General features: G+C 35.8%; 1 protein-coding gene across 1 annotated transcript in view; it reads right to left on the bottom strand.

Annotated features, from left to right (window-relative positions):
- The window catches only part of TNNI3K (TNNI3 interacting kinase), a 302,459-nt gene that overhangs the window by 178,713 nt on the left and 100,532 nt on the right, over positions 1-23,214 (bottom strand). Inside the window, exons 12-17 of the mRNA XM_004603345.2 lie at positions 11,403-11,489; positions 10,735-10,791; positions 9,791-9,883; positions 9,649-9,706; positions 9,328-9,522; positions 8,431-8,535 (exon numbers count right to left, since the gene is read on the bottom strand). Of these exons, the coding sequence (XP_004603402.2) occupies positions 8,431-8,535; positions 9,328-9,522; positions 9,649-9,706; positions 9,791-9,883; positions 10,735-10,791; positions 11,403-11,489 (595 nt within the window). The remainder of the gene's footprint in view (positions 1-8,430; positions 8,536-9,327; positions 9,523-9,648; positions 9,707-9,790; positions 9,884-10,734; positions 10,792-11,402; positions 11,490-23,214) is intronic.

Raw genomic sequence — 23,214 nt, 5'->3', positions numbered from 1 at the left:
TTATCTACAAATGATATCTACAAATGATAACAAGCCCTGTTATCATTTGTAGAAACCTGAAGGTAAAAACAACTGTTGGTTGCCCAACAAAACTCACTCCCTCTTCTGGCCATGACTATTCGCTGCACTTCCTACTAGGTTTTACAATTAGACGTGGCCATTCAAATAAACTCTAGCCAATAAAACACGACTTGTAAAGAATGTGTGACATACCACAAAACATTTTATTCATCAGTCTTTCATGTTTTGTCCCATTTATAATGTAAAGACCCCCGAGCAATTTCTAGAAGATGCTGAAGATGAGTCCCAAGAGATTATTGGGGCCTTTATTTAATCTGTCCATTTACCCTAGTAAGTCTGAATTTGATGCTGGAAAAAATGTATAGCTTATGCTTTTTTCATTAGTCAGTCTGGTTGGGAAATTGACACATATTGAAATGGATTGCTTAAATATTTTAAATTTGAAATTGAAAGTCACGTTATGATTTCATTTTTTATATTATTACTTAGGTGGGTTTTTTTTTTTTTTTGGTATGGGGATTAGATCTGATAGTGCTCAGAGCTTACTCCTGGCTCTGGATTAAGGGATCACTCCTTGTGGGGTTCAGAGAAACATATGGAGCTGCGGTTAAACCCAGGTCAGCCACAAGCACGGCAAATGACTCCACTGTACTATCTCTACTGCTTCACAATGTAATTTTAGAAATAAATATTTCAGAAGTGCAGGTGTGCCAGAATCATAAGGCTCTAAACCCTAAATCTTAAGGTTTGCATGTAAATTTATTAACTCCTCTCCTATTCATCACAAATGGTAATATATCTCTTCTATGAGAGAACTGAGAAAATCATCCGTATAATTTTTTTGTAGTACTTAATACCCTTAAAACTCCAGCTGAGGAAGGCTAAGAGCATCACAAAAAATGATTGGAAATGTGTGTGATTTTATGTGAACTAATACATAATACATAGACTTATATGAGTCTCTCTATATAGACGTATTAGTGTATTACAAATAGTTCTGCATTCTTCCAGGATTTAATAACCTTGTATGAACAGCAAACACTGAAATTGGTTAATACCAAAGTTTTCACCTCTGTTTTTGTTATCAAGATTCTACAGTTGTGGTAGCTTTCTGGAATTAAGTATGCACTGAAATTAAATGCATAGGAGATCCTTAGCAGACTTAACAAAACTTCCATGGCAACTGACACTCTGTGTCATAGGTACACTATAACTATTGATCTCTTATTTTTATTTTCACTATTAGATAAATGAATCAATGAATGACTATTTTGTGATTAAGGAAATGATTCTCAAAATATTTGGAAGTTACAATGTGGATGACTCCCCAGTATTCCCAATCTATTCTGCAGAAAAGAGTGAGACTGTATCACAAGTAACTGAAGGTAATTTGCATCCATGTAGAAGGTTTCTCTATTCTGTGTCTATTGAAATCATCTTTATCATTAAATATAAAAGTCCTCGGCCTCACCTCTTGACATTTGGTTTAATCAGATCAGAATTTTCTTAAATTTGTCCCAGAGGGGTTTGCAGAGATAGTACAGAAGGCATTCACTTACTTTGCACACTAATTACTCTTGGGCACCTCATGAGCTCCCCCCAGCACCACCAGGGAGATGCCTGAACACAGAACCAGAAGTAAGCCCTGAGCACCTCTGGGTAAGACAAAAACAAAACAAAATAAAATCAACAAAAAATGGGTTCATCCAGAAGTTCTCCTGTGTAGCCAAACTTGAAAACCTCTACTAAAACTCTGCTTCTTTGTTTGGTCACAAGAATCAGCTGAACATATTATTTTAAGATGTATGTTGTCAGGCCCAATTTAATATATTGTAAATAAGTGCCGTCACAGGGAAAATTTTCTTAACCTGTCTTTATTGTAAACAAGCAGAATTCTTATGATTGGGAAAGAATTTGAAAAATGCTTCATTGGGTTCTAAGTTCGGTTTGAAAATGCAAAGGTCTGTTATTCTCAATTTTATCCCATGGCATATAATAGATTGGTTCATATAAAAATTCAAATATTTTTGTTAATTTTAAAGTGGAAATAAATTTAAAAAGTTGATAAAATTTAAAATTCCACTTGCTTATTATATTTTGTATATTTATATTAGAAAACAAAAGAGATTTGGGACAGACCTCACAAGTTTCAGTGGGTTCCATTTCAGTTGAAATGATTCATTGGTCTGTTTTCAGGTCGTCACAATTTTACACAAGGGGGTATTTTCTAGAAACTTTTAAATTCTTTCTGTATAAGTGTTTATTTTATTTATTTATTTATTTATTCATTTATTTATTTATTATGTTTGCTTTTTGGGTCATACCTGGCAAAGCATAGGGGTAATTCCTAGCTCTGCACTCAGGAACTACTCCTGGCAGTGCTCAGGAAACCATATGGGATGCTGGGAATCGAACCCAGGGCCATATGCACGGCAAATGCCCTAGCCGCTGTGCTATCTCTCTAGCCCCTCTATATAATTGTTTATTAGAAAAGTTACAAGTGGAAAAAGTAGCTGACAAAATAGTGGAATCTATAGTCTATAAAAACTAAGAAACATGATTATACCTACTAATTAGGTAGTTAGAAAAACAATAGTTTATATCTTCTTGATTATTGGTTTTAAAAATTCTAAGAGTTTTATATTTTGTAAACAATTGCAAGGCAAATTATTTAATTAAAAATGCAATTATTTTCTATCAATATTTATTCTTCAGTACTTTCTGATGTCTTGACTAGGTTAACTCAATGCAACCTTCCAAAAAATATAGTCCTTCAAACTTACTCTTTTAAAATTATCTGTCACTTTATGCAGAAAATATGGCTCACATGATAGAGCATGCATCCAACATGTGTAAAAGCCCTGAGTTTGATGCTTGGCTTTATGAGCCCTATGACCAACACCAAACACTATAAGGGTGTCTTTGGTGTCCACACAGGTGGCCTCTGCAGTACACTGCATGGCTTAGCGCCACAGATCTGAGCACTCTCGGAAATGCTCCTTATTGAAAAATACTATGTCATTTGTCACCAGGATGCCAGCTACTTAAAAATTAACATTAGTGACTTTCTTTATCATTTTCTGAATAAGCTGATATTCAAAAACTAACATTGAGTCCTTCATAGATCTAGATCTATAGTTTCAATAAATTAGTCATATTCTATAGAAGAAATGTCTGTATGTATGAGAAAAGTATGAGTGTTTTTCCACTCTCAATATGTGTGAGAACAGGCGTAGGATTATAGCAAAAGCATGTGTCACTTATATAGTGCTTCACAGTTTACAGAGTGCTTTCCTATAAATACCTTATCATGGCCACATTATGATGGAAGTATCACTATTTCATTGCTTACAGTGTTGATATACTATATACTTGCACAGAAAAAAAGACCATTCATTTGATTCATGTTTCTGCAAGTGAAGTGGTGTTTTAGTTTTAATAACAAGTAAATTGGAAAATTTACTTTTCCAAGAATACAGTGACACATATAACACTAAGTAAAAACAGTTAGCTATAAACTATGATTCACACTCTCAAATAGCACTACATGTTTACATTGAAACAATGGAATTCGGTAGGTGGTAGGGTCATTGAAAAACTGGAAAGCCCATTTCTGTATAAAGTTGATCACATTAAAAATATTTATATATGGGGCCGGAGCGATAGCACAGCGGGTAGGGCGTTTGCCTTGCACGCGGCCGACCTGGGTTTGATCCCCGATCCCCGGCATCCCATATGGTCCCCCAAGCACCACCAGGAGTAATTCCTGAGTGTAAAAGCCAGGAGTAACCCCTGAGCACCGCTGGGTTGTAACCCAAAAAGCAAAAAAAATACATATTTATATACAATAAGCCAGAGAAAACATATGTATGCTTCACTTAGATGCAGTTTCTGCTCCACACTAGCAGAACAACAGTGCATTTAAAAAAATAATGCAGAAACATAGGAGTATAAAAAGAGATGATGTCAGAAATGGTTTCAGTGACAGAATTGAAACTGTTAAAAAGTCAAGTACAAACCTACCCTTCCTTCTTGTTCTGGAATGATTTTGTTATTGTACTTTGGGGGAAATCATAATAGAGTGTGAAGAATGCTATATGGATGTGACCTTCTACTTAATCTCTTTAGTTAGTGTACTTAGTAAAAATGAATATAGTAGTTAACTGTATTGTAAATTTTTGAGATTAAATGAGAGCAAACTAGAAACTAACAAAGTTCCTTTCCCATTGTAGTTGCTAAATTACATTACTATCATTCTAATAATAATCATTGGGAAGAATCATTTCGCTAATTATTCCTTCAACTTCTCATTAAGTATATTAAGATCGAAAGTCATTTTCAGACTTGTACAGTAGGAAGCATGCTGGGGGTCTGGGAGTCTTTCCTCTCACTCACACAATCAACCACCATAAAACCAAAGAGATAATTGTATCCTCACTGTGAGTTGATCAAGACTCAAATAACCTCTTTCTTTTTAAAGTAATAAAGGGATTGGGCATGTTAGTTAATATTCCCCTCTGAATAACCATACCTAAATCAACAGAGTCATTGCTTTTTGAAATAACAGTCATAGAAAAACTTTAATGATTTGGTCCAGTTAAATATTCTTTGCTTGAATATCTCCTCTGAGACACTACGCTTATTTCTGGGAATCTGAGATGAACGGAACCGGAGCAGGGTCTTTGCCCTTGAAGCCTTGACATGCCCAGATTAGTGGTAGAAGAAAAAATGTAAACAGATCTCTTTAGTACAAATAAAAACATGTGTTTGCAGTTCTTTACTTTCTAACGTAAGCTACTCTGCAACTCTGTTTCACAGGAGATGTTCTAACTGCTGTCTGTGGAAATGCAAAAATTACTATGCTGTGAAAAGACTGAAGAAAGATGGATACTTATTCTTCAAAGTCTAGTTTTAGCTATAGAGCCTCCAGGAAGCTTTCCACTCTGCTTTGATTTTTGACTTACTTGAAATCCTTTGAAAATTACTGCTTAATCATTTGGTCCTTAATCATTTTCTACCTTAAATGGCAATTAAATTGCTTCCTGGCATATGTTACATATACTCAACCAGATTGTGGTAAATTCCCTTGAGAAAAGGACTCATATTTGGGGAGAGGGTTATATAATGGTCTAGAGTATTATTTTGAAAAAAATAAATGTTTTATTGCCACCAGATTAAAGATTAGTAGTAGAAAATAGCCCATACCAGAGAAAAGCAATCATTTGGGAATCAATTACAGTCAAGGCATCTATGTAACAGTATTTTAAAATCAGGGAACTTTTGGTATAATTTAAGCATTTAAGTTTGTTTAGAGGAAGGAAAAAGAAATATAAATGTCTATGTTATAATCAAAGTCCTGCTTTTACTTTTAATAAAAAAGATATTGTGTGTCCTGGTAGAAATAATTTACAACTGTTCATGGGCAACAGAACTGCATTCAATTTTCTTGCTAGTAGTGTTGCAATTAGAGAAAATATATAATGATCATTCATTTGTCTTTAATTCCATTGACCAAGATGAATATGAGAAAATAATACTCTTAATACATACAAACTACCAGTTACATTATTTTAATTCATATTCTGTTTCCGGAATATCACTGAAATGCAAAAAAAATGTTTGTAGGCATAGTAGTTAATAGTGAAGAAATAACTTTCAACTTATGAACTAGTAAGTGCTTAGACAGTTTATATAGTTATAGAAAATTTGGAGCATTATGTATTTATATTTATTGCCTAAACTTCAGCCACTCAGGCTAATTTATGTCCTTATCTTTCAAAACTGCCTCCCCCTTCGTTTTCACTTTCTCTACTGGAATCCAGTTTTTCATTGATTCTAATTGATATTTTCACAATAATTGTATTGCCAGTTTCTTGTCTTTGCCTTCCAGTTAATCATTTATGCAGATACCTAATTAAGCCCTCCACAACATAAAGTTCCAACTTTGTAAGTTCTAGCTCAAATAGTTACAGTGCCTTCTCCTTCCTCTCCTTGCTTGTGGAACAAAGTCTAAAGTACCTCACTCTGTCATTCTCTGATTTCTTTGTTGTAGTTTCATTGAAATTTTCTGTACAATGCGTGGCTTTCTATACTACTTATAATTATACACTATATCCATGAAAGTAAATGACTAATTCTTTCCATAGTTAAAGATATATCATTAACTTTCCAATCTATTTTTCTCATAGCTTCCTTAAGTCTAGGATACTACAAAATTCTAATTATCCTTCAGGGCTATATGCAAAGATTTCATTAACTATGACATTTTCTCTAAACTTCTCAAAGTAATTGATTCTCCTCTTTCTGTTTTTAATAGATTTTTTACTTCTTTTTAATAAAATTTGCTATTTTATTTATAAATTTATTCATTTATTTATTTAGGGACCACAGTTAGCAATGCTCAGGGCTTACTCTTGGCTCTGTCTTAGAAGTTTCTCCTAGTGGTATTTGGAGATTTTTTGCAATGCCAGGGATAATAAGACAAGGCTACCACCTTAACCTCTGTAGTAGCACTCTGGTACAGAATTTGCTATTTTATACCTAAAATATGTTTATATAAACATTTTTATTCTCTACTAGAATTTGAAATTTCCTTGAGAATGAATACTATATCACTTTCATTATACCAGCTTTACTGTGCAAATGTAAAACTAAATATACCATTTACTTACTCTAGTAGTACTTGAATAAATTAGTAGAGTAATTAAAATTTAGAAGTCCTAGAACAGTAACAGTTCTACAAAGGACATTATATGTCAGATTTTTATGGACTTTATTGAAAGTCATGAGTAGCAGTTACTCTTAATCTTCTTACTTGTTAATAAATTATATGAAGTGATTGTTTAAGTAGTCTCCACAGCACCACTGGGATTCCACAGAGGTGCCTCAGGGTCTCCTTGACAATGGGAAAGGGAAGGGAAAGAAAGATGTGACGGTGAAGTGACGGTGAAGCGTCAGGGCTAATGCTTTCCTAATGGCAGAGCGTAACTTGACAGTGATAAACTGGGCAAAATACATAAAATAAAAATGATGATGATGACAATAACAACTTTTTTACACTCTGGTTTTATAGTAACAGATTTTTTAGAAGTTATAAATGTATAGCAATTGTTCTTTAGGAATGAACAATAATGAGATTCACTCTGGTACTACCTTCTCATCCACCCACACAGGTCCCACCTCAAACTTCTATTCTTCCTTGGCTTTCAGCTTCAAAATATGGAGAAAAATGTATGACCTGTTACAATTATTTTTTACATACACAGGAAGCAACATTATCTTGTTTATCCTAAGATCTGTTTCTTCAGGACTCTCATCCTATTGGTTCCAAATTTACCCACCATTCTTAAACATTAGATAGATGTTTCATCTACCTATATAAATATTCCATCCTGGGGCTGGAGCGATAGCACAGCAGGTAGGGCGTTTCGCTTGCATGCGGCCGACTCGGGTTCGAATCCCAGCATCCCATATGGTCCCCTGAGCACCGCCGGGAGTAATTCCTGAGTGCAGAGCCAGGCGTAACCCCTGTGCATCGCCAGTGTGACCCAGAAAAGCAAAAAAAAAAAAAATTCCATCCTTCCATCCTGCTATATAAATATTCCCTAAAACCAAGGGACAGAGAGGTATATTTAAACTTTGCTCCTGCCTTGGTTGCAATCCAGACTATCATAAAAGTATTTCCCTTTTGGCAAAATGGGATGGTGTTTGACTTTCTGATGTATCATACAGATAGATTTTGTTTGGCGTCATTTTTTCTGTTCTACATTCAGCCTTCAACTAAAGTTGCTCTGTTTTATACAGTGATATTCCTGTAAGACTTTGCTAGAGAAAGTTTCTATTTCATAAAGGCTTTTTTTAAAATCCCTTGGAGTTCTACTGTGGGGATGAGTATTCTTAATTCTGTATTTTTTCAAGTGTCTATTCCAAATAAAAATATCTTCACATGAAAACACATAAAAATAACCCCCTATATTCAGTTGAACTTATTGATAAAAAATAACAAACGGATCAGCAAAAGCAGTAGTTGAAATCATTTTAATCAGGTCCTTTTATTACACCTGACTTTGTAAAAACCACAATCTTCTATAGCAGCCATTGATCTCAATTCTTGATCTGACTTTACTGACCTGAGAGCTAGCTAGCTGGTGAATCTTACAGACACTTGTACATTTCTGAACATTTTTCATAGATTTGAAAGATCCCTTAGTGGTAGTAAGATAGTTTTCTATTTCTGTAAGAGATAGCAACAAAACTTTCTATTGTCTGGGCTTATGGTAGTCTTCCCCCTTACCCACTTAGCAGACAACCTTGCTCTACGATAAATCTGAAATGTTTCTTCAGTGAAATCAGTCTCATATTCCAAGTCAGTTATACGATCCTGATTTTGTTATTTAGAGGAAAAAATACCTGTTCAAGTCACGGTGTATAATTGGCTGTGTCAGGTTGTGAAGGTACTCCATACCTTTGGCAACATCGACTGCAATAATTAATTTGGACTGCAAATCAAGAACCCTAGAATTTAAAAATAGATTTAATGAGAATAAAATAGTCAAAATCAATATCACATCTCTCTAAAATAAATCTTTTGGTGTGTGTGTGTGTGTGTGTGTGTGTGTGTGAGAGAGAGAGAGAGTGTGTGTGAATGTGTGTGTGTGATTTGCTATGCTGTATAATTTTGACCATTTTTGCTCTATTGCAGGTGAAGCTAAAAATCCAACAAACCTGAGAAATAGTTTTTCTGTACTCTATATTGCTTAATTATAGATCAATGCAGAGAGTAGATTTTTCAATATTGGAAATACTCTACTTGATTTTATAATATTTGTAGTGTTATACTTAATTTCTTCACAATAAAGTGAAATCTACTTTAATTACAGAATAAAAATGTTCTAAAATCTGAATATCTCATTCTAAGAATTAACTCAAATTAAACTCTTGCAAGAAAATTATTTTTAGAGCTATAAATATCATGACAACATATATCTGAGTCTACATATATCTTCTTTATCAGTACATCAAGTTTATCTTAGTTATTATAAACTTCAGTTACTAATTTAAATTCCTGAATTTTCTCTGTTAAAATAAAATTGTATTAAAAACTCACAGGAAGAAAAGCACAGAAGGTATTTATATCCTCTAAAACACAGTTATTGGACCTGAATTATTGGCCATCTTCAAAATGTCAGATTTCCTAGCACTCAGAGATTTCAGAAAGCCAATGCTCATCCAAGCAGAAAGCCTCTGAGATGCTGCAAGTGCAATTTCAATGATATGTGAAGTTAAGTCAGAACAGGAGACCCATACCTTTTCTGTTCATGAAGGAGAGAGAACAGAGAACCCCCTGATATGTACTGAGTGACGATGGCAAACTGGCTGGGATCATTCAAGCAAGCACCCACAAACTGAATCACACAGGGATGATTGAGCCTGCAGAGAATAGACACCTCTCGGCAAAACATATCCACATCTGACTTGGAGCAGTAGGTGTTGGCTCGATAGCTGGAAATGGCAACAGCAACAAATCCTCAGTAAACAGATAAATCAAAGCAAAGGGTTAATCATTCATATGCATCTGAAAGTTTATAATTCTGCATGGATGCTAAATTGTATCATTTGTTTGCTTACCGTTTTATAGCCACTATTTTATTTCTGCATCTTCCTTTATATACTTTCCCGAAAGAACCTAAAATTGGTTAAGAGAAGTAAATAAACATGTATCATTTTGAGCTTATTAAAACTAAAGTAGACTATTGTTTTTTTAGGTTACCTGAGCCGATGATCTCATGGAATTCAATTTCTGAGAGCTGAAGATGAAAATGTGAAGGCAATCCAGCTCTTAGGAGTAGAACATCTGCCTTCTCTGAAAATATGAATTGTTAAATTTAAAGTAAACAGCACATATGGATTAGTATACACACATGCACATGTAAACTATAACCAAAAATGTCTTCTTATAATAGTTAACTTTTCAACTATGTTTAACTATTTGAGCATACTAAAACATTGTCAAAATTGACCCCAAACCCTCTACATTAAAAGCATGTTAGTTTTCTATTTCTGACCATTATGTATGATCTAGACTAAGGATTTGTTTCTGGTCTGACCCATTACTAGCTATCTCCATGACAAGCAACCCTTGAAAACAGTATGTATTACATCATGATAAAAGTCCTTATCAAATTAAACAATACATAGATGAATTGGAGAAAAATTCCAAACCAAAATATAATTATTAAGAAAAATACCCAAATTAAAATAAATATAAAGTTACAGTAAAATTATACTTTTTAACTTTTTTTATTCAATGGCATTAATTTCTGTGTGCAGGATGCATTTAAAATAGTTTCTAGTGTGTTATTTATTCTGGAATTCAAAAATAACTTTAATGACTATTTCCCATGGCAAATTTATTCTCAATTATCCTTAATGATAATACTTTTAATTTTTATTTCATTAAAAATAGATGTCTGAAAATTTTGATCTGTTAAATATTCTTATAATTTTAATTGTTATATCTTCATTAGCTGAAAGGGCATATGTAAAAATGTTCAGCAAATACAGTTAATTATGGAAAAATGTTCTATTAGTATTGTTTACCCTTGAAAAATAGTCATTATTTGTAACAGGTAAAACTAAATGGAAAACTATTATAATTTGAAATAATAGTTCTCCTTAGTAATAAAATATATTTATTATCCTATATTAAAATACCTTTTGTCATGCTTTTAATCTTCCCCAAGGGGGATGGAACAGACACATAGGAGCCATCTAGAAATCAAATTATATTATAGAGTTGAAAGTAGCAATCACTTTTCCCTACTTAAATGTTAAACATTACAAAAAAGAAGCAAGCAACGTTAAATTTACTAAGAAAATTAAATGAGACTATAGTATAAGTCCAGGTCTTTCTTTGGATATTGAATTGGAAGCCAAGAATTTATTTAAAAAGTACATAAAATGTTGAACAAGAAAATCTAAGGCATCACAGACTCCAGCAGATTTTATTTATGTCCGCATATGAGTATCTTTTGATCTACCTTAATTTTTGAAATAAAAAATGATCACTCTCTGTTTATTCACCTAATCATATACAAGTCTCACAAACACCCAGACTGAGAATCTTAACTTGGAGAAACTGCAGATTAGTGCGTTAGAAAATAACTTAAGTGGAGGCTCCTTTTTTCTGTAAGCCTCACTCAGATTGATTTTCTTAAAATAAAACTAATCATCTTTGCTTCTTCCTAACCTCAGAGAGTAATAGAAACAGATTTACCTTTAGGCACACTATTGTTCCAACAATATAATGTAAATTGAATGAAATTCAATATAAACAAATTTCAACAATAGTCAACAAAAAAGTTAACTAAGAATGGGAGTACCTCCTCCAGGTTGAGAATATTCATTACATGGGAGTTCATCCTGTGGTCTCTTATAATGTTTCAGAAGTGTGACAATTGCATCATGCCCTTTATGGAGATCAAAATGAAAAGTATTTTAAACATTTGTTTGATAAAGTCCCCTCATTAACTAATTACCCAATACCTCCAGTGACGAGAGTAGCCTGAAACACAGAATGTATCTTAAGAGATAATATATTGCACTAGGATATTGGTGCTTCTATTCATTCATGAAAATAAATTAGTATTATTTTACTGAGATGCTATCACAATGGAGACATTACTAGTGCCCACTTGAGCAAATTGATGAGCAACTGGATGACAGTGACCGTGACTATGGTTGACACTACATTGGAAACAGTGGATACAATAAACAAAGTGAGTATGATCTTTAAGAACTTTACAGTGTAGATTTAAATTGATAAAACCAGTGGGAATTTCTACACAAGGAAATGGCAAATGCAATGGGCATATATGGTGGGAACACTGTTAAAAGGATGAAGATAAAAAAGACGAGAGAAAGTAGCACTGTAGAACTGTCATTCAGTTGTTCATCGGTTTGCTCAAGCGGGTACCAGTAACGTCTCCATTGTGAGACTTGCTACTGTTTTTGGCCTATCTAATACATCACAGGTAGCTTGCCAGGCTCTACTGTGCAGGCGGGATATTCTCAGTAGCTTTCGGGGCTCTCCGAGAGGGATGGAAGAATCGAACCCGCACACAAGGCAAATGCCCTACCTGCTGTGCTATCACTCCAGTCCTAGCCCTGAATAATGTTGAAAAGCACATCTGGTAGTGAGGGAAGAGATATATTTGCAGTGACTGAGCATTACATGTGTTTTGCAACAATAGTACAACATGGCACGAAGGTAATTCACATAGTTCTGAAACAGGAAACAGATGGCTGCCCACCAATATTTGCACATATTCCCCATTCAGGGACTGATTTTGTCACTGCAAATGTTTACCCACACAGAGACAAGTTTCCTGTACCACTTGTATCCAACTGTGGTCTTGTTATAATTATTTGTGATAATTATTTCTCCAAGGAGAGAAGAACAAGAGACATGTTACTTTCAGGACTTGAATTTAAGAAACATATGAGCCTTTTCTACTTTTGCTGGAAGCAGAGGGTTCTGTGGCCATAGAAGTTTCTTCAAGGTCATACACAAAATAGAAATGTTGACCCTGACTGCTACATACCTGAGAATTAAGTGTCTATCATATAACATTCCAAAAGGTTGCAGGGATGGGGTTTATTAATTGTAATAGGGCCTTCTGAAGAATTACAAAAGCTAAGTGTTCCTCTGAGTAGACCACCGGCTTTCAACAGAATTTAAAAAAAAACATAAAATTGTTAAAACTTACAGAAAAACTTAAATCTACAGAGTTGGTGTCTATCAGTGCCTGTTCTTATACGTTACAGTTTTATTTTCATGATTGGCATATTTTCCTTATATCTTACATAATAGCTTATAATGACATAATGAAGAGCCAGCCCTAGGAGCAGTCTTGGACTCAGTTATTTATGATAAAGGAAACTTCAAGATTTTCCCAACAGACAAACATTTGGGGGAAAAAAACTAATAGGTAGAGAGAGCAGATAATGTAGAAATCCACATACACAAGCAATATTCAAGAAATAAAAGGTTGGTGTGTTTTTCATCCTTGTAAGAAAAAAAAAGAGTATCAAACTTGATTAAAAAGGCATGGAACTGAACGTCAATGTATAGCAATGTCTTTCAACTCTTTAATGTTTAAGGACATACTGCATTTTAAAGTGCAGATTCCTAAGCTTTACTCCAAAAGATTAGGTTGGAAGGGTCTGTTGTGGGACCTGAGTATTGCTTATGTAACAAAGCCCACGTAAAACTGATTACAGTTGACACTCTGAAACTATTGATGTAAGCCTTGAGAAGTTAGAATCATGAGTTTAAATTTAAACAGAGGTTAGATGCAGGACTCCTAGAGGATCTTTATTAGATGAAAGACATTATTTTTCTTTATTTTTACAAAACTTCTAAAAAAGGACTTTATCTGTTAGAACTTATGATGGAGTAAGACTGATGATGTAATAAGACTATTCTAAAGATTATGACAGTTCAGAAAATATATCTAAAAAATTCAAACACATAAATATATCTCTGGAACATCTCCACTGCTTTTTAACTTAATATTTTTCTCCAAGAATTATAAATGAACTTGCAAACTCCTTTATTGTTCTTTAGAGAATTTTTTTCAAGTACCAATGTATTCTATTATAGTGCTTCTATCATTTACCATCACAAACATGGTGGCTAAAACAGTGCAACGTTATTATATTACAGTGCTGCTGCTCAGAAGTCCAACCAATTCTTAATTGGTTTCAAATTAAGCTATTCACAAGACTACATTTTTCCCCCAAATAAATGCTTTAGGGAAACAATCAGCTTCATTGTCTTTTCTGGCTCCTGGCAGACATAGATATTTCTTGCCTTGAGAATCCCTTCCTTGATTTCAAAGTCTAGCTGTCTGTGTTCTCACCCTTTTGAGTTCTTACCACTCAAACCTACATTTCGTCTTTGTCTTTCACACTTAAGGAATCCTGCCATGACACAGCGTCGACTCTAGGTAATCCACTATAATCTCTCTTAAAGTAGCCTTAATTCTACTTGCAACTTTAAGTCTCCTTTTTCGTTTTGGGTAACACACTCAGAGTTGCTCAGCAGGACCTCTGCATCACTGAGGAAAGGGACATGATGCTGCTACTGGGGTGAAATGGAAATGTCAGAATGATTGTCCTACCAGTGGTGCCTCCTGTTAAACACTTCCTTTGTTCCTTATTGATGATGCCCATTCTAGCCTCATGATAACAGTCACACCACTTAACAAAGGTTTCCGTGGGATTAAAGTGCCTCTTCTTTTGTCACAGGATCTGTGATCTGGTTTGTTTGGCTTCTGGGCCACAGGGAGTGGACTTTAGGTTTACTCTGGGTTCTGTGCTCAAGGATGAACCCTTAGCAATGTTTAGGGGACTGGATTTGATTAAAACCAGAGTCAGCAGCATATAATGCCAGCACCTTACTGAACTATTATTTTTCAGTACTGGATTCTGAGATTTCTTTTCTCTGCTCCTTTCCACGCCATCTGCCTCCCACTTCTGAAGAACCGGCGGTACACTGGTGGTTGTTTATTTATTTAATTTTGTCTTGTCTTTAAGTGTTAGGGACCAAAACATAAAATATTTTATTTTTGCTTTAACTAGGAGTGGCTCCCAGGGGGAAAGTAAAGATTCCCAACCCCTAACTAGTTACCCAAGTGCCACAACACTTAGGTCACAGATTCTATCATCTACCTTACCTGCATCAGCTCCTCTGTTGGACCAATGGTGACTAACAGCTTTTCGAGTTGCCTTTTCCTTAGCAAAGCAGAAAGCCACATCCTGAATCCTGAATGCCTGTGTGAGGCAGTGATCACACCCTTGATGTTACCTTTCATTTCAACAGCTCTCTTGGCTCCACTTGCTCTGAACAGTTTTAATTTTCCTGCCAGCACAGTGGCACAATTTGTTGGCATTTTCCTTGGGATGCTTTTCATCAGGAACCTAATGAGTGCCTAGGTTCTGGCTGATGATAAGCATATGGCTGCCAGAGAAATGCCAAGAGACTCTGGAAGGCATTTCTGCCTGATTTCTCACCTCCTGCTGGCTAACTGCAGGCTGAGACATGCACATAGGGAGATTCTCATTGCTACAATTGCTTTGACAGTGAACCAAAACTCTGCAAAAACACCTGAAAACCACAAGGGCCCAGAAACCTGATACTTGGCCAGAAGGAGTTAAGCAGAAAAGTGTCTTGGTGGGACTCACTAAATGGACTTGGTAAGCCAAATTTCTAATAGTGAGAACACCCAGGTAACCAAAGCAAACAAATGGGACACGTCCACACATAATCAAATGTTGATTAATTAAATAAAATGTTTTACTCTAAGAATTTACTTTCTATATCCAAGTATTTTACCATGATAGGAAGTTGCTAGATTATTAGTCTAATTTGTTACCATAATTATTTGCAATTTCAAAGTATTCTTTATTGGGGACCCTGAGGTTTTTCTTAAGTTGGACTTTCCTGCTGCCTTGAAGTCTCTTTCATTTCCTTCTCTTAATTTTCCCAGTCATGTCTGTTTCTCCTCACGTTCCATTAATGCTTTCCTTTAGTCTTCCTTTTGTGTTCCTTTACTACATGCATTTGGAATGATTCCCAGCAACCTCTTGCTTTCAACTCTATAAATAGCTATGATTATAAAAACATAAGTTGTGCTGGAGAGATAACACTGAGGGTAAGGTGGTAGCTGTGCACGCCACAAACCCAGATTCTAACCCTGGCACTGCATAAGGGTCCAGAGCACTGCCAAGAGTGATCTCAGATTGAAGAACAAAGAATAAACCCTGAGCATTTCCAGGTGTGGACCCCAAATCAAAGCAAACAAACAAATCCAAGTTGTTGTTTAAGGCTACAAATTCATCAAAAATGTTGCTACAAAGATAGTTTAATATCTACATACATATAAGAGAAGCTTTATACTTTTTCAAGAAGTACATGTCATGTTCTTTCCTTATAAGGTTGTCTCTTTAGTCATCCTAGCGTTAATAATTTCTGATAGTCCACTACCATCGAATCAGTACTCTCTTGAGAACTCACAGTTGCTTCTCCTGGAGGAAAGCATAAAATGAGGCCCCCATAATCATGCCACCAGACTTGGTGCCAGCCTGTTTCCATTCGGGGCGCCCTAGAGGGGGGCTGTTGAGGGCTCTCCCTGCCCAAGGGACCTAGTTCCCTCAGCCAACCTCCAATACCCCACCGCCACCACGCTTGGCCGAGTCTCACACATGAGTGAACATATTCCTGTACTGAGAAGTTCATCATCATAGAGGGAAATATATATATATTTTATATATATATATATATATATATATATATATATATATATATATTTGCCTCTCAGAGAGCCCTGCAGGCTACCGAGAGTGTCCTGCCCACATGGCAGAGCCTGGCAAAGCTTCCTGTGGCATATTCAACATGCCAAAAACAGTAACAATAACAGGTCTCATTCCTTTAACCCTGAAAGAGCCTCCAATCGTTGGGAAATATGAGTAAGGAGAGGATGATAAAATCTCAGGGCTGGGATGAATGGAGACATTACTGGCACCCGCTCAAGTAAATCGATGAACAACGGGATGACAGTGATAGAGTGATACAGTGAAGGTTGTCTTTTCTTCCTCCCTATTTCAACTTACACTAAGGAATAATGATGCTTTCAATGACAATTTATTTTAAGAAGACAGAAGGAAAATAGGTGCTATGAAAATTAGCTTAAGAACCTGGTCTAAAGATTAAAGGCAGATGATATCAGAATTACTGTCTTCTCCCTGACTTTGTGACTCTGAGATCCTCTGGATAATCAATGAACATAGATATTTGGTCTTGATTACAGAATTCTAATTATGATTCATGTTTTCCACATTTCCAGATCATCAAAATAAGAGTCACGGGCTTGACACCTGTATCAGAGAATAAAGTTTAACTACAATGATAGAAAAAAGTCTTTGCTTAAGACTACTATTTCCCCTACTGTCATGTTTTAAACACATTCTTCTCAGAGAAAAGTAGCATCAGACAATGATTCCTGAAATTTGACCTTCCATGACTCATCTTTTTTCTGACAGTCTTAGTCCCATAAATTGTGATTTACCTGAGGTACCACAAGGTGTACTACAATTTATAACTTAAACCTGATCTATGATTGTGCTTGATATCATAGGTAGAATCACATATTAATAGTCAGTATTATTTCTGAGGGCTGGAGTGATAGCCCAGCGGGGAGGGCATTTGCCTTGCATGCGGCTGACCCAGGTTCGATCCCTCTATGCCTCTCAGAGAGCCCAGCAAGCTACCTAGAGTATCCCGCCTGCATGGCAGAGCCTGGCAAGCTACCCGTGGCATATTTGGTGTGCCAAGAAAAGTAACAATGAGTCACACAATGGAGAGTTACTGGTGCCCGCTCGAGCAAATGGATTAGCAGTGGGGTGACAGTGACAGTGATTTTTTCTGTACCTTAATCACCACCACAGTTCAAAAAAAAAAGAATATTAGCAGTCCTTTACCTCGAGACGAGGATACAAGAAAAATTCTTGTACCAAAAAATCATTATATACAGACCAAGACATTTAGATTTCCCCCTTTTTCCTTTTCTTTCTTTCCCATTTGAGATTTTGCTTTATTTCCTCCTACAAATATGTATTGAACACTCCTTAGAAACTGGCTCAAACAACATCTTCTCTAGGATATCTGTTTTTACTTCTCATTTAAAAAATAGTACATATTGTTACTTGGTGGCTAGTCTCTGTTTTCTAACTAATGATCTGTCTCTTTCTGCTAGAAACACTAACTTCCTAGGATGAGGAAGATATTTGTAACTTGTTATTTTACATCAGTTACTAATATAATATCAAGCACAGAATTAGTTTTACAACTCATAATTTTTTTCTGAATAAATGGCATAAGGTATGAGAACTATGCTGCTCTTTTTAAATGCCATGACTAGGATAAATAGACACCCTAGAGCACTGTAGCACTGTCATCCCATTGTTCATCAATTTGCTCGAGCAGAAACCAGTAATATCTCCATTGTGAGCCTTGTTGTTACTGGTTTTGGCATATCGAATATGCCATGGGTATCTTGCCAGGCTTCGCCATGTGGGCAGAATACTCTCGGTAGCTTGCCAGGCTCTCTGAAAGGGATAGAGAAATTAAACCTGGGTCGGCCGTGTGCAAGGCCGCTGTGCTAATCGTTCGAGTCCAGATACCTTGTAGACTGGAAGAAAATATTTGCTCATCCTACAGTAAATGAATGTTAATATCCAAGACACATAAAACACTCACAAATCTTAACAAAATAACCACCTCCATCAAAATTGGGGAGAACCAAATCATCAAAAAAGTAAAAAATATGGTTAGTAAAAAAAACAAGTATATTTAAAATACTATTCATAAATTATTATCAGGGAAATACAAATAAGACAACAATTATAATCATCCTATACTAGTGAGAATGGAACACATCAAAAAGAATAGAAAAAACTAGTGCTGGCAGAGATACTGGCAAAATGTAGCACTCATCCATTGTTGCTGAGAATATCATCTCATTCATCTTCTATGGAAAACAGTGCGAAGACTTCTCATATATAAAGAAAGAATTAAACTCTCATATGACCCAGCAATTCTACTTTTTGGCATTTATCCAAGGATTCAGAAACACTATCTAAAAAAAAAAAAAACATTGTCTTATGTTTATTGCAGCACTTATTCACAACAGTCAAGACTTGGAAATAACCCAAGAGCCCAAGAATTTAAGAGAGGATAAGAAACTTTGGTGTATAGACACAATGGAATACTGCTCAGCTATAAGGTAGATAAATTAAGTAATTTACTGCATGGCTAGAACAAGAAAGTACCATACTGATTTACAAAACAATCTCTCTCATATGTGGAAGATAAATAAATAAAGTAAGGGAAAAATAGTTGGTCAGTGGTAATAGGCTCTGAGAGCTTGTCTATAGAACTGAATCTGCCACAGAAGTTGGGTGGGATGTGAATGAAGAGACATTATTATTACTGGAGGGAGTGCTGATACTTTAGTAATGGATAATGGAACATTGTATGTCTGGAATTCTATTACTAATAAATAGCATTAAACCGTGCCTAAATATAAGCTAAAGGGGGGGAGAAGAAATATTCTTATGTTCTTTACTTTCTAGGAGAGAAAAAATAATAATTACCTAAATTATCATTCAAAGTGTTCTTAGCTAAGTTCTAGGATGGCAAAGTAGAGGAATTTATGAATCTGCATGGTGCTGCTATTTCATAAGTGGAGAAAATGACCAGGAAAGAGCTCGTTGAGGAACTATCTCTTAAGCTAAACTTGAATGATAAGTATGACATAATTAATCAAAAGCAGCCCAGCCAGGAAGAAAATGTTTGCAGTTACAGTTCATAGAAAGAGGATACTTATTTGGAGCATTGCTAAAAACTTTTGCTTATTGATCAGTAAGATTACATAGCTGTTAATAAATAAGACATATTCTATATGGTTATCATATAGAAGAAATCATGGTAGATACATACTGAGTCAACAGAAAAGTGATAATTAATGTTCTTGAAATCACTGACTTTATTATAACTGACCAGATGCCCCATTAAGCGAGACATGTAAAATTTTATCATGGAAATATGTTATTTCTCTATTTCTCTCCAGAAAGCACGTATCGAACATCTTTAGTACTAGGTATTTCAGCAAATTTTTAGAAAACAAATATTAATATTTGTTAATAATGCTTATTACCCAGAAAAATTACGATTCAATAGGACAGAGGGTATTTCAACATGAAATGATAAATGTAGAGATATATTTTGGTGTAATAAAATAGAAGGATATGAGTGCTAGACTTAAATATCAGAAAAGACATCATGCAAAAGAGAACCTATAATCTGAGTTTTGAAGATCAAGTAGAAATTAGAGTTGTGTGGGGCTGGAGCAATAGCACAGCAGGTAGGGCGTTTGCCTTGCACGCGGCCGACCCGGGTTCGATTCCCAGCATCCCATATGGTCCCCTGAGCACCGCCAGGGGTAATTCCTGAGTGCAGAGCCAGGAGCAACCCCTGTGCATCGCCAGGTGTGACCCAAAAAACAAACAAACAAAAAAAAGAAATTAGAGATGTAAATATTTGAATGGCATGGAGAGGACAATTAGCTTTAAGCCAGAAAACATTAAACAAGAAAATATTTATAAAAATCAAATATTAATATTTAAAAATGATTTTATAACATTGAATTACTATCATATGAATACACCGGATATGATTTGGATTTTACCTATTTGATTCTAGAATAATGGAGCAAGAACTTAAACTGCAATAAGACACTTCTATTAAGTATCATCTTTCCGCTAAAGAGCTTTATGTTTGCAAAAAGACTGACTTAATGGCTCAAAGGCTCATGAACATTTCATCAGTAATGAAAGATAAGACTTAAGAGTTTTTTGTGTTAAATTATATGTACATATACTTGCATATGAAATTGGAGTTTACAGATTATAAAATTTCTTCTATTCATTTTCATGTTTGTGGATCCTTAGTTAATATTTCAAAGAAAATGGGGGGGGGCATTTGTGTCACACCTGGCGATGCTCAGGGGTTGCTTCTGGCTCTGCACTCAGGAATCACTCCTACTGGTGCGCAGGGGGCCATATGTAATGCCAGGGAGAGAACCTGGGTTGGACATATGCTAAGCAAGCACCCTACCTGCTGCACTACTGCTCCAGCATTTTCAGAAATAAATAAGATTTTTAATTAACCTCTGTATGAATGAAAGTTCTTATTTTAATGAGTCAATATTATTTTATTTTTAAAAGGGAATATAAGCTTGTTGAAAGTAAGCATATGCATAAAATCACATATAGATTTTGAAATATTATCCAAATCTTTTGTTTATTCTTTCTTCTACCCCTAAACGCATTCCAGCACACTCTTCTAGGTTGATTAAACCAAATAAGTAAACTCCAAGTATGTAAAAATTCAATAAAATAATCTTGATAATTTATAATTTGCTGACAAAAGTTTATCAAAAATTTAAATAAAGTCACCTTTTCTTCCTCTACTCCTTCCATACTTATCTTTTAGTTATTTTTCATAGGGTTAAAACTGCAAAAGCTCACGACTGTAAATCTTAATTACTTTTAGAGAATATACTATAGTACATTTACTATCATTCTCACCATACTGCACTTGTCAAAATGAATGAACAAAGTATACATCATGGTACGGGAGTCTTGATATTTATTGTTTTTGCTCACTTAACTCACTAATTCTCCTACTGCAGCTCCCTGTCACTGTGAATTAAAGTTGTTCTGCTGTATACAAATATTGTATTCTGGGTAATTAGATATTGGGATAGGAGTCCCTGTAAATTACTTTAACTGGTGACAGTACTGAAGCAAATAAGAAGTTTTTAGTTCTGTTTCTAGCTTGGGTTATTTTCTGACCCTAAGCAGTCTGACATAAAGGCATGCTTTTCCTTGTCAAAGGCAGCCTTTTCAAATCTAACTGCCAGACCCACTATTGAGCTCTGTGTTCAATTCTAATTGGCTGAGATCTTTTCAATTCGGCGGTTTCATCTTTAATGCAATGGATGTAAGATTACGTGGAGGTCTTTTCAATGGTTTTTCCATACTGGTGATTAGGGCAGAGGATTTGAACATAAGCAGGCTTCTGGCTATTTCTTCTGGCCAATTTAAATTGATTCATACAAGTCCTTTGTGCTCCAGGGAAAGGGCAGAACAAATCCAAGTGAGTGCGACAGCTATCGCTTCACTTTCAGATGTCATAGTAGAAAGCATGGGGGTGGGGGGGTCATTTTAAATACTAGAAAATTGAAAATCTGAGAAGTTTGGCTAAAAAATACTGAAGCTTAACCTGCCAGCTTCTGTGTGGAATCAGGTTACTAGAAAAATTATTTCCAATATATATTAATATCTTTAGGTTAAAAATTATGTAAATGGGGGGCTGGAGAGATAGCACAGCGGGTAGAGCGTTTGCTTTGCATGCGGCCCGACCCGGGTTCGATTCCCAGCATCCCATATGGTCCCCTGAGCACTGCCAGGGGTAATTCCTGAGTGCAGAGCCAGGAGTGACCCCTGTGTATTGCGAGGTGTGACCCAAAAAGAGCAAAAAAAAAAATTATGTAAATGGAATACGTCATACCTTATTTTATAGGGAACCATGGTGAGTAAATGTTTTTCTTAAAGTATTCTAAAAGAGAGTACCTTCCTGCATGTGCTCAAAGAGACTAACAAAAGAAATTGAGCTACTGGGATGCGGGACTGGGACACATCCAAGCCATCGCGGGGGTGGGGCACTGGAGTGGGGCAGCGCCAGCCCAGCCTCCAAGTGGTCCCGGCTGCCGGAAGTCACTCCCTGGACCCACCCTCGGCGCCATCTTGCCACATTCAACAGAGAAGCAGCCAGGCATTCTGGTGAGCAACTCGGCCCAGGACAATGCTCCGGACCCAAATCGGGGCCAGCAACACCAGGGATCAAGATGGAGGAGGGGCAGCCACCACACCTTCTCCAGATGGAGCCCCGGCGACACTGAGCAGCAACTAACAGGGCTTCGGGATGCGGGACTGGGGCACATTCGAACCACGTGGCCGCTAACGCGGCTGCAGGACCTTTTCTAAAAACTGAAAAGATACAATCTTTTAATAGAAAACAAATTATCAAATGCTTCCTTAGTAGGGCTGTCTTTTTTGGGGGGAAACTCTCACAACAATAGTGAGTTTTGTGTTGAAATATGGAACGTAATCAAGGTAAAGAGAAAATGAAGTGAAATTCATCAATTATACAGTTGGGGGTGGGGGGCGGGGGTGGGGGGTATACTGGGAATTTTGGTGGTGGAATATGGGCACTGGTGAAGGGATGGTGTTTGAATATTGTATAACTGAGACATAAACCTGAGAACTTTGTAACTTTCCACATAGTGATAAAATAAAAATTAAAAAAAAAGAAATTGAGCTAAATTTTTGTGTGAGTCAGGTCAAAAATTTCTATGAGAAATTTTCAAACAGAGATAGGTTCTATTGAGAAATGGTTTCTTTTTATGTTTAGAAGGTAAACTTGTGAGTTGTTCAACTTGGGCATATTCTTAACCAGTTCTTTACAAGTACACAAATTATGGTTCTGAAACTTTCGTCTGATTAATT

The sequence above is a fragment of the Sorex araneus genome, chromosome 5 (genome assembly GCF_027595985.1).
Source record: "Sorex araneus isolate mSorAra2 chromosome 5, mSorAra2.pri, whole genome shotgun sequence".
Classification (NCBI taxonomy): Eukaryota; Metazoa; Chordata; class Mammalia; order Eulipotyphla; family Soricidae; genus Sorex; species Sorex araneus.
This window is presented reverse-complemented; position numbering and strand designations above follow the sequence as displayed.